The 12,073-nt window shown below is 39.9% G+C and overlaps 1 protein-coding gene across 1 annotated transcript; it reads left to right on the forward strand.

Moving 5' to 3' along the window:
- The first annotated feature begins 7,905 nt into the window (after positions 1–7,905).
- On the forward strand, positions 7,906–11,587 carry LOC141587564 (uncharacterized). The gene is made up of 2 exons (XM_074409039.1): positions 7,906–8,102; positions 11,050–11,587. Exons 1-2 carry the CDS (start codon positions 7,906–7,908, stop codon positions 11,585–11,587), a joined length of 735 nt encoding a protein of 244 aa, XP_074265140.1.
- The last annotated feature ends 486 nt before the right edge of the window (positions 11,588–12,073 follow it).

Below are 12,073 nucleotides of genomic sequence, written 5' to 3' on the forward strand. Positions count from 1 at the left end.
TACATACATACAAAATAATTGGTTTTGTGGTTTACTTACCGAATATCTACTCATCTACTCCGTATTATTAAACTCTAAAGCCGCAATTTATTCTTATTATTTCAATAAAATCAATCAAGGGTTGCTTCAATAATACATAAAATCAATCACGGTTGCTTCAATAAAACATAAAATCAATCACGACTTGCCACAATTATGTAGGAGTACAATATAAAGAGAAGTTAATTAGGGTCTTACCAGCAGAACGATCGCATACGATGAAGGGCGTGTACAACCAGGTGGTGGACGGAGTAGAAGCGGCCAGTGACAACCAAGGGTAACCAGCGACAATCAAGGGTAACTAGCGACAATCAAACTGTGCTAGGGCAAAACCAACGATCGCTAGGGCAAAAGTGATGATTGTAGCGTTTGAATGAGATAAAAGTGTAAACGGTAGTCAATCGTAGTCTAATTAGGGATTGAAAAGAGAACGAGTGGTGATTGGGACGGTTCTCTTTGATTGTCGATTAGGGATTGAAAAGAGAACGGGTGGTGATTGGGACAGTTCTCTTTGATTGTCGCTGGTTATCTAAGAGAATGGTTATATTAATTAACGGGTCTATTTGTTAACTTACGACGGTTGGTCAACTCGAACCGTTCTCTTTGTTAATTTAAAAGCACGGTCAAAACAACCAACCGTTCTCTAATGAAATTCTATATGCGTGCCAACCTAAAAATAAGAAAGAGACCGGTTCTGCTATCAACCGTTCTTTAAGTGGCGTTCTTAAAGCCTTAAATTGTAGTAGTGATGGGTAAAATGAGAAAAGGGGACCTCTACCACATGTGTCAACAAACCACAAACCGAATGCATACAGGTATTAAGCAGATTAAGTTCATATTTATGCAAATTTATGTAACATGTCTCATAAGGAGTAACTACTCACATTCCTAAATAAACCGGTCATGGACGACACCGGTTATAGGCTCTAAAACTCAGAATATATAAGTAGTTTGCCAAAAATCTAAGTCAAGTTTAAAGTTCAGCGAATAATTCAACGAAAACTCGTAGACTATGCATATGCGATTCTACTAATAACATGTCAATTAGCAAGGCTTAGGCATAAACAGCTGAAAATGCAATGTCATCATTGAAATACTACCGTTCCGACTCGACCTATATGCTAAAATAAACATGCAAATTTGTTGAATTTTGAAATTTTTCAAATTTTTTTTTTGAATTTTTGTATATATAAGGGAAATGAAATAAACAAATGCAAACTGAAATGCAATAAACGTGAAACAGAAATGCAATAAAACATGTGAATGCAATGCAAAACCCTTCCCCAAACCAAATCACACAATGTCCCCATTGTGCAAAATCATGTATAAAGAAGCAAAAGGAAATGGGATTTTGCGATAAATTAACTAAATAAGACATGAAATAGTACTCAGAAACTCACAAGACTTTAAGCGCAGCAAAAGGAAACCTCCCCAAACCAGCGTGAGCTAGGAGGTTTCAGTAGCCAGCAGTGCTACCATAGGCACCTGAAAAGACAAACAAAAGTACCGCGCGTAAATCCGAGAAAGCAATTTATTAAACGCATAATTATGTGTAAAATAAGAAAAACAGAAGAAAACAGAAATGAGTCGGAGAATAAAGTGGAGAAAAGACTCCCTCAACTCCATAAATCGACCAAACACAGCAGGGGAATGATCTAAACAGGTACAGCAGCGAACATGGTCGATCGACCATGTCACCCAGTCAATCGACCAGAGTGAACAGGAACAGAAGCTCCTGGAAGTCGCAGCTCAGTCGATCGACCATACTGGCCAGTCAATCGACTGAAAAACCTGCTGTAAGTTCTGATTTTCTTCGAATTAGCTCAATAAATTGAGCTAACATGGTCTATAAACCTGCAAAAACACATAATAACGCGCCCAAAATTGCGCAAAACCCAAAGTAACAGTCTAAAGCATTTAAAATCCTAGGCAAACTTATTAAAATGCGAAGTCTCGCGCACACAAAAGCAAAAAAAAGGTCTAAAAGCAATCAAATGTTTTATAAAGCATTTGATCAACTAATAGTTGATCAAGAACGGCCACGGAATGGCCCACTTGCTCGGCTTCTGGCTACAAAAGGTAGCCTCTACAATGCTCATTTCCTCAGCTGCACTCCTATCAACTTCAACATCCGCAAAACTCAACGGATCAATAGCTTCAACATCTTCCCAAGCAATGACCTCTTCTGGCTCATCAAAGTCCAAGTCGGACTCCCTCACTTTGACTGGCTCCTCATCTGTGCCATAGTTAAGACATCCTAGGCTGCCTCTTTGAACGATTGGCTTCTTCACAGCTGGAGCAACATGCGGCTCTTCCTTCCCTAAACCAGGTCCTGCAATATCCAAAACAGAAGAATCTTCCTCCAATTTGCTCCCAATCTGGGGCGGAGGTGTTATAGCAGAAACAGGCATAGAGGCAAGCATATCAGAAAGCACAAAATAGGATTTCTTTTCAGAAACCGTATTACAAGTGACGGGCCACATAATGTCTTTCTTCTTAGCTGTCTGGGCAAAGACGATGGAATATTTCCCTACTTTGAAGGTCAAAGTCCCTGAACCAACATCTATAACTGCACCAGCAGTGTGCAGAAATGGTCTACCCAATATGATAGGAATGTGGGCATCCTCGGGCATATCTAGTACAACGAAGTCAACAGGGAAAAAGAACTTTCCTATTTGCACAGGAATGTCCTCTAAAACTCCTATAATTTGGACCATGAACGATCACCATCCATCTTGTCATGTTGGTAATTGCAAACCTAGTCAATTTCAACTTCCTAGCAAGACTCAAGGGCATTACACTAATACTGGCTCCTAGGTCACATAATGCCTTCTCAATAACGAAGGTGCCAATACTACATGGGACTGAAAAACTACCTGGGTCTTCTAGTTTGTGTGGTGCAGTATGGGTCAGATAAGAACATGACTCCTCAGTTAGTGCGACAGATTGCACAGTTTCAAGTGACTTCTTTTTAGACAAAAGTTGCTTCATAAAATTCATGTAAGCAGGCACTTGATTAACTAATTCAAGAAAAGGAACTTGTACGTTTAAGCTACGAATAACATTTTCAAATTTGTTAAACGATACCTGTTCCTTCGTCGGCACCAATCTCTCCGAATAAGGGGCTGTAAGAAATAACTTAGCCCTCTCCTCTAGGTCTCTCACACCGGCGTCAATGGATTTAGGCTGAAAATCCACTACCTTCTCCTTGTTGTAGCTTGACCCTTCTTCAGACCGTCTCAAAAATGAGCCATTAATCGTCATCGGATCATATTTCAGAACCGGGACTGACCCATCAGCATTTGGGTCTTGCCTCAATATTTTCGGAGTAGTCGTACCCCGAAACAAGTGATCCCTCAAGTTATTTGGCATTGGAGGACGAAAAGACTCACCATCAGCAGCGTAGTCAGTCTATCAACCATGTATGTCAGTCGATCGACTGACTTCTACGAGAACGAGAATCGTGTCACTTGCGGATGGTCGATCGTTGGGTATGTCAGTCGATCGACTGACATACTTGCTGATCGTCTTTTTCTTGCTATTATTCGTTACAGCCTTCTTCTTCTTTGGTTCCGCCTCATCTTTTTCAGTGACATCCTCGACCATAGCGGGCCCCTCAAGGGTAGACCCACTCCTCAAAGTAATAGCATTAAGGGTCTCCTTTTGATACGTTTGCGACGGTAAATGCCCTGGAGCTCGAGTTGCACTCTTGCTAGCCAATTGAGCAATTTGGCTCTCCAACATCTTCATCCCGGCCTCTCTAGCTTGAGACTCTTTCTGCAACAAATTTTTCAACTCGGCAAAATCGGAGCCATGGGACTGCTGCTGCTGCTGAGGGACATACGGAGGCTTTTGATATGGCTGCTGCTGCTTATGAGGGGGCACATAATTCTGCTACTGTTGCTGCTACTGTGGAGGTGGAGTCGTATTTAAGACATTTTGGCTACTCCACCTCAAGTTCGGATGGACATTCGGCTCAAAATAAGTGTTTGTCTGCCTATAATGTTGAAAAGCAGCACAAGACTCATAGGGAATGCTGCAGTTGTCTGAAACATGTCCTTCTCCTACACATATCTTGCAGACGAAAGGACCGTCTAAAACAGCATTCACATGATAGATCCCTCCTTTTGAAGCTCCTCCCAACTCGTACTTATCAAATCTCGCCGTAAGAGCCTCTAATGCAGCTACAGAAGGGGATTCAGCCACTCCTCCTTTGATTTCCCCTGGAATTTCCATACTCAGCTTTATGGGTGGCCAAATCATCAATAATTTTCCACCCCTTAGTCTCTCCCACATTCTCCTGGAATCTACCATTAGCTGTCGCATCCAGGATAGCCCTCTGATCGTCATAAAGCCCATTATAAAATTGATTGCATAGGCTCCATTTCTCGAACCCATGGTGTGGAATAGTTCGCACCAGCTTCTTGAAACGGACCCACGCCTCATGAAAATTCTCATCAGGGTCTAATGGCATTTGTCTTCGAGGCAGAGAAATATTTCTTGTAGAATGCTAGGGCCAGCGACTTCCAATCAGTGATCCCGTTGGCAGCTCGATCCAGGTCTCGGTACCACTCCCTTACAGCATCACGGAGAGAGAATATGAACATAGTCTCCTTCACCTGGTCCTGGGTTACACCGGTTGGTGGGGGTATGGAACAGCAATAATCAATGAATGTCTCCATATGTTTGGCTGCATCTTCATTTGCAGCTCCCCCGAATTGGTTTCTCTCAACCAAGTTAATATAGGACGGCTTCGGCTCGAATTTTCTATCCGTCCCTGGTAATGCGAATCCCTTATAGAGATTCTCAGCTGTCGGCTCAGAATGACTGGCTATACTCGCTTCTTCAGCCATGTCTGGAGATGTGACAGTCTCTGCTGAAGAGGTAGAAATAGGTGACGAAGGTGGATCCTCCTCGAATAGCTCGTTCTCGTAGTAACTAGACAGAGTACTCAGCTCTTCCTCTGTCGGCAATACTCTAGATGATCGTCTCAACTCACGCAAAGTCTTCTCAATCTCAGGATTGAACGGTAGTAATTCACCACCCTGTGACCTGCACATAAGAAGAAACTACAAGTAGAATATGAGAATAGTTTAAGGAACAGATGTCCCTTAAACTAATAAAAAGACTAAAAATAAAACAACTAATAATTTTAAACAATTGCCTCCCCGGCAACGGCGCCAAAATTTGATGCCCGTCGTAAGGTGTCAAAAATAATATTTATAATTCCAACTACAACTATAGATAGCGGTAGCAGGGTCGAACCACAGAGAGGCGAATGCAATTATTAGTTGTCTGATTTTAGTCTTGAAGTCACAAATGAGTGGGGGGTTTGTTTTGAGTTGATCTATAACTAAAGGCAATAAATGAAAAGTAAACTAAGCTAGCAGATGAAATTAAATATTAAAAGGGTGCTAAGATGGTCGGTTCACTATAGTTTCGGCGGCAGCATCCTAGGTAAGTCTGAAATAAACACATGAGACGGGAAAATAAGAAGTCCTCTCGGTCCTTTCTTAACAGGTAGCATCTTTCGATCTCGCTACAGGTCCCTAATATCACTAATGCTAACTTTCGTCCTGAAAAGTGATTTAAAAGGCTAAATTAACTCATCTTTCGATCTCATTAATCTAGTCGTCTTAATTAGGTAGGCTATCTCCCTTCCCTATCTTTCGATCTTTATTGGGTCGGTCAATTCCTGAACATTCAACTAGTCGCGTGCACTCGATTCGTCAAATATAGCAATTAAATTAATTAAAACGAAGTAAATCCTCACGTGGCCAGTCGATCGACCAGGGAACCCAGTCGATCGACCATGACGCGATTTCAGGTGTACTATTCTACGCCGCCTACTTCTACAGATTCCCTACATCCTAGCACAGGGTATTTAGCTACTCATGCTTATGACAAAAACAACAATAAGATTAACGAAATAAGCTACTGAATTCATGATTAAATTAACTAAACAAGCAAATAACATGAGACGATAATTTGGCTTTCGGGAAACTACTCTAGCAATTCTATACTACGAACGAAATAAAGCAATAAAACTGAATATTGGGACAGAGAATACCGTAAAAGGAATTGCAGAGAAAGGAAGAATCCGAAAAGCAAGAACGAAGACAAATCGTATTCGAAAAATTATGCCCTAATGCTAAACTAAATATAGAACCCTAATAAATTTGATGATAAAAGACTTGATAAAACTCGATGCTTATTCTGAAAAATAAAGTTACGTTATATAGGAATATACGTAACACTTATTCCTGAAACCTAACTACTATGGGCTTCCTAATTCTCGATCTCTTAATTCACGCAGATTAACGGTGTGGTCGATCGACCAAGCAAGGCAGTCGATCGACTGGTCATCGCTGAACAGTAGCTTCTGTAAGTCGTGGTCTGGTCGATCGACCATAGGAGGCAGTCGATCGACCATTGTAGCTGGTAGTCCGCTTCTAAATTCTTCATAAAGTTGTCTTTCAGGCCTTGAAATGCGCACCAAGTTCGTTTCTTGTGTACATACTTCACGTCAAATGCAATGCCTAGTACTCGGGGACGGATTTAGCTCAATTTCTACTCATTTCCGCATAAATCTGCAATATTACATAAAAATACGAAAGTAGACGAAATGGGGCAAATAGTAGCATAGGCTACATAAATGAGCTCTGAAATGCGTGTAAAATAGGGTGTAAAACATCATATAAATGACACGCATCACACAGGATAAAGTTGGCTGAACTTATCAACTATGAGTAATTAGTGGAAAATGGAAATCATTCATTTTGAATGAACATATAAATGTTTTAAAGGTGTTAATAGCAGTATGGCTCAATACATCTATATAACCAATTTTATCAATCTTGAATATATAATAATATACAGAGACTTAATTTTTGTTATAAAATATTTATTATAAAGTATTTGATCAAAAATAAAATTGGTGCTATTATATGCAATGATTACTCCTAACGTTCAAATAGAATATAATTAGTAAAAATTAATCAAATATGTTAAAATAATGATACATTTACAAAATATCAAATTTTATATCGGTTACAAACATATTCAAACCTGACTTATCTTCATCACAAAACAATGAATTATGTTTTTTAGTTATTTGTATGTTTTACATAATTACATATAATTGCTAATTGAGAGTTTTTTATAGCAAACCCATGAATTTTACGGGTTTAAACCTAGTATATTTTAACCCACTTTTAGGTTGGTGTACCACCTAAAAGTATCAAGCTCCATAATTAATACTTATATAAAAGTGAAAGTTAAAAAACAAGAAAAATATGAAATTTCCAAAATACGAGAAAATTCCAGCAATTACATTACAAAGATCAAAATCCAACTACATTATAAAGAATCTTTAAAACAAAAGAACAAACACATGTCGTCGAGATCGAGACCTAGCAGCAGATTATGTTGGAATATATACACACAAAGTTAGTTACTAGTTAGTTGCTAGATAGTAGTTAAGGCAGTCTGTTATACAAGTTAGTTACAAGTGTTAGTTATTCTGTTAGCCTAACACTAAGTCGGTGCATCTGTCTATATAAAGAGATGTATCATATCCTTGTAAGATACAATTCATAATTCTATACTCAATACAAATTCTCTCATTCAATATTACAATGTTTTCATATATAGTGTATCATGGTATCAGAGCTTTTCGGTTAAAGTTTCCGCATATTTTCTTTAAGCAATCTTCAAACACTTCTTCATCCCACTCTTCATATCTTCATCCTAATCTTCAACATTCATCTTCATATCTTCAACCTTAACCTTCACAACTTCAAATCTTCATAAACTTCTTCTTTCAATCCTTTATCTACAATAAATTTCCAAATCCCTCAATACAATATGCCTGAAAACGAAGTTAATTCTGCTTTCAATGTCGACGATCCTCATTATATCCACAACTCAGAAATCACTAGTACTAAACTCGTGAATAATCTTTTTGAAGGAACTGGTTTTGGTAATTGGAAACGGGGTATGCTCATTGCTTTGTCAGCCAAGAACAAGGTTGGCTTTATCGATAGAAGTATCTGTAATACTCCGTATTTATAAGTCTTGGGGTACTCTATCGAGTAGGCCTTACTCTGTCGAGTAAGGGTGAGTTGCGTTTTAAAATAGTTTCTGACCTGTTGGGTACTCGATCGAGTAGCTGGGGTACTCGATCGAGTAGGGGGGTACTCGATCGAGTACCTTGGGTACTCGATCGAGTAACCGGTTTTACGGGGAGTTTTCTCGGGTTTTGTTAATTATGCGGTTAAGGTATATAAGGTTTGTCGTCATTATTCTAAATCACTTTTGCAAAACCTAAATTACTGTTTAAGAGAGAAAGCAAGCAAGTCCTTCATCCTAATCGCATTCTTAGCAATTCCGGAGTTCGACGGTCGTTCTTGTCGTTGATTATACCGTTGAGTTCCTTGCGTCGAGGGTAAGATCTATGTACCCTTTTTGTTGTCTTTTCTTTGTTTTGGTTAAACCCTAATTTAGAGATTGGGGGTTTTATGTGTAGTATGTGATTTGGTAGCCTCTATGTGTTGTATGATAGGAGGAGGGTTCATAGAAGAGGCTTTTTGACTCAGCTGTAGAGACCGTCTGATTGTGTGCATATCGGGTAGGATTTCTACTCGTATTAGTCCCATAATGGGATGATTGTTGATGTGTTGAGATTGATTGTTTGATATAGTAATTGTATTGTGACTATTGTGATTGTGATTGTACACTTAATCGTTGATAAATTCAGACGGTTGTTGATATTGTGATTGTGATTGGTTGCCTATGGTTCTCGAGATGCGTTCTCGGCTGAGTGGAGTCACTTGCGGGAGTGGCTTCACACCCTAGTTTCGCCCTTCGTGGAACCCGCCACGGAAGGGGATGTGCACATTAATGGACAGGGTTATCGCTCACTATGTGGAGCGGGGATTTGGTGGGTACGGCTGCGGTCCCCCACTGGCAGGGCTGGTCCAGTGGACAGTCAGTGATTGAGATGATTGGATTTGGTGTGGTTGTGTGTGTGACGGTTAAGCTGCCTGTTTATCTTATTATTGATATATATTGAGTTGTGTGATTAGTACTGACCCCGTTTAAATGTTTTAAAAACTGTGGTGATCCATTCGGGGGTGGTGAGCAGTTATTGAGCAGGTATGATGTGATGCGTATGGGATAGCTGAGATGAGTCATCACGTGGCAGTTAGAAGTCTTCTGCTGTGTCAGACGATGCTTTATAGCTTCGATAGTGTTGACAGTTGGATGATGAGATTATGAGTGTGAGTAAACTTCGAGGACGAAGTTCCTTTTAAGGGTGGTAGAATGTAACATTCCGTTTGATGTTATGAGTATTTTGATATTGGATTTGCTCTGGATAATATATTACGGAGCTAGTTGGTAGCGTATGGAGTTAGTGTTGAGAGAGATATAATGGAGTTGATACGATATCGTGAGCCATGTTGTGGAGGTAGGAATAGTTAGTGGAGTTGGTGTTACGAGTTCATGTTTGGGTTGGAGTTTCGTTTTGAGTTCTTAGTCACGTTGTTGTGTCTTGATCGAGTTAGTATATTTGTTTTTCGAGTATGGGTTGAACTTCGGGGACGAAGTTCTTTTTAAGGAGGGAAGACTGTAATACTCCGTATTTACAAGTCTTGGGGTACTCTATCGAGTAGGCCTTACTCTGTCGAGTAAGGGTGAGTTGCGTTTTAAAATAGTTTCTGACCTGTTGGGTACTCGATCGAGTAGGGGGGTACTCGATCGAGTACCTTGGGTACTCGATCGAGTAACCGGTTTTACGGGGAGTTTTCTCGGGTTTTGTTAATTATGCGGTTAAGGTATATAAGGTTTGTCGTCATTATTCTAAATCACTTTTGCAAAACCTAAATTACTGTTTAAGAGAGAAATAAAGCAAGTCCTTCATCCTAATCGCATTCTTAGCAATTCCCGGAGTTCAGACGGTCAGTTCTTGTCGTTGATTATACCGTTGAGTTCCTTGCGTCGAGGGTAAGATCTATGTACCCTTTTTATTGTCTTTTCTTTGTTTTGGTTAAACCCTAATTTAGAGATTGGGGGTTTTATGTGTAGTATGTGATTTGGTAGCCTCTATGTGTTGTATGATAGGAGGAGGGTTCATAGAAGAGGCTTTTTGACTCTTTTGTAGAGACCGTCGATTGTGTGCATATCGGTAGGATTTCCTACTCGTATTAGTCCCATAATGGGATGATTGTTGATGTGTTGAGATTGATTGTTTGATATAGTAATTGTATTGTGACTATTGTGATTGTGATTGTGATTGTACATGTTGATAAATTCGGACGGTTGTTGATATTGTGATTGTGATTGGTTGCCTATGGTTCTCGAGATGCGTTCTCTACCTGAGTGGAGTCACTTGCATGGGAGTGGCTTCACGCCCTAGTTTTGCCCTTCGTGGAACCCGCCACGGAAGGGGATGTGCACATTAATGGACAGGGTTATCGCTCACTATGTGGAGCGGGGATTTGGTGGGTACGGCTGCGGTCCCCCACTGGCAGGGCTGGTCTAGTGGACAGTCAGTGATTGAGATGATTGGATTTGGTGTGGTTGTGTGTGTGACGGTTAAGCTGCCTGTTTATCTTATTATTGATATATATTGAATTGTGTGATTAGTACTGACCCCGTTTAAATGTTTTAAAAACTGTGGTGATCCATTCGGGGGTGGTGAGCAGTTATTGAGCAGGTATGATGTGATGCGTATGGGATAGCTGAGATGAGTCATCACGTGGCAGTTAGAAGTCTTCTGCTGTGTCAGACGATGCTTTATAGCTTTGATAGTTTTAGCAGTTGACCGTCTGAGGATCTTGTATTTATTTTTATCAGTTTGGTATTGCTATGTAATCACTTTAAACTTTATTTACTTTTAAAGTTGTTTCGTTATTGTCTTATGAATATCATGCCTCGGGTAACCGAGATGGTGGCATCCTTATACCTGAGTGGTCCTGGTAAGGCACTTGGAGTATGGGGGTGTTACAGTATCCCTCAACCTGCTGATGATGCTCTCACTGCCAAGAATTGGCGTCGTTGCAACAATATTATCTTTTCCTGGATTCTTAATTCTTTATCTTTAGAAATTGCTGATTCAGTTCTCTACAGCAACTCTGCTCAAGAAGCTTGGCAAGAATTGGAAGATCGTTTTGGTCAATCTAATGGAGCAAAATTATATGGTGTTCAAAAGAAGCTAAGTGATTTCTCCCAAGGTAGTGATAGCAGCATTACATATTTTACTAAGATCAAATATACATGGGATGAACTTTCTGGTATGGGTATGAATCCCAAGTGTTCTTGCGCATGTAATTGTGGTGCAAAGGTGAAACAGGCTAAGTTTCAAGAAGATCAGCATGTTATACAATTCCTCATGGATTTGAATGATTCCTACAAGGTGATCAGGGGAACAATTTTGATGCAAAATCCCTTGCCAAAAATGGTTGTTGTTTACAATAACTTGCCGCGGGAAGAACGGCAAAGGGAGATTCATACTTCAGTACCTGTACAAATTGATTCAGCTGCATAATATGCGAGGAACAACAACATGACTTCGGCCAAGAACAACAATTGGAATGCACAAACGTTCAATTCTCAGAACTACAACAAGAATTTCAATGGTGCTTCTTCTTCTTCTCAAGGAAATGGTTTTAAACCCACTAATTCTTCTCAGCAACCCAACAATTACAAGGGCAAAACTCAGAACTATGAGGATAAGATCAAGGTTATTATGCAATTATTGTCAGAAGTTTGGGCATTCTATAGAGAAGTGTTATCATGTCATGAATAGGAATAAGAAGTTTACTGGTAATGCACTCAGGGACAGGCCAGCATTCTTGGTTCATATGAGAACAATAATAATATTTTTAATGGTTCTTTATTGGGTCCAACAAGCTATCAACAGGGTAGTTCTCCTGGTCATGCTTCTCACCTTCAGGGCAATTCTTCTCAAGGGCATTCTTCTGCTTCTAGATCTGGTACTTCTGGTGCACCTGAGCAGTATATTTATTCTGCA

This window comes from Silene latifolia, chromosome 6 (genome assembly GCF_048544455.1).
Source record: "Silene latifolia isolate original U9 population chromosome 6, ASM4854445v1, whole genome shotgun sequence".
Lineage (NCBI taxonomy): Eukaryota > Viridiplantae > Streptophyta > Magnoliopsida > Caryophyllales > Caryophyllaceae > Silene > Silene latifolia.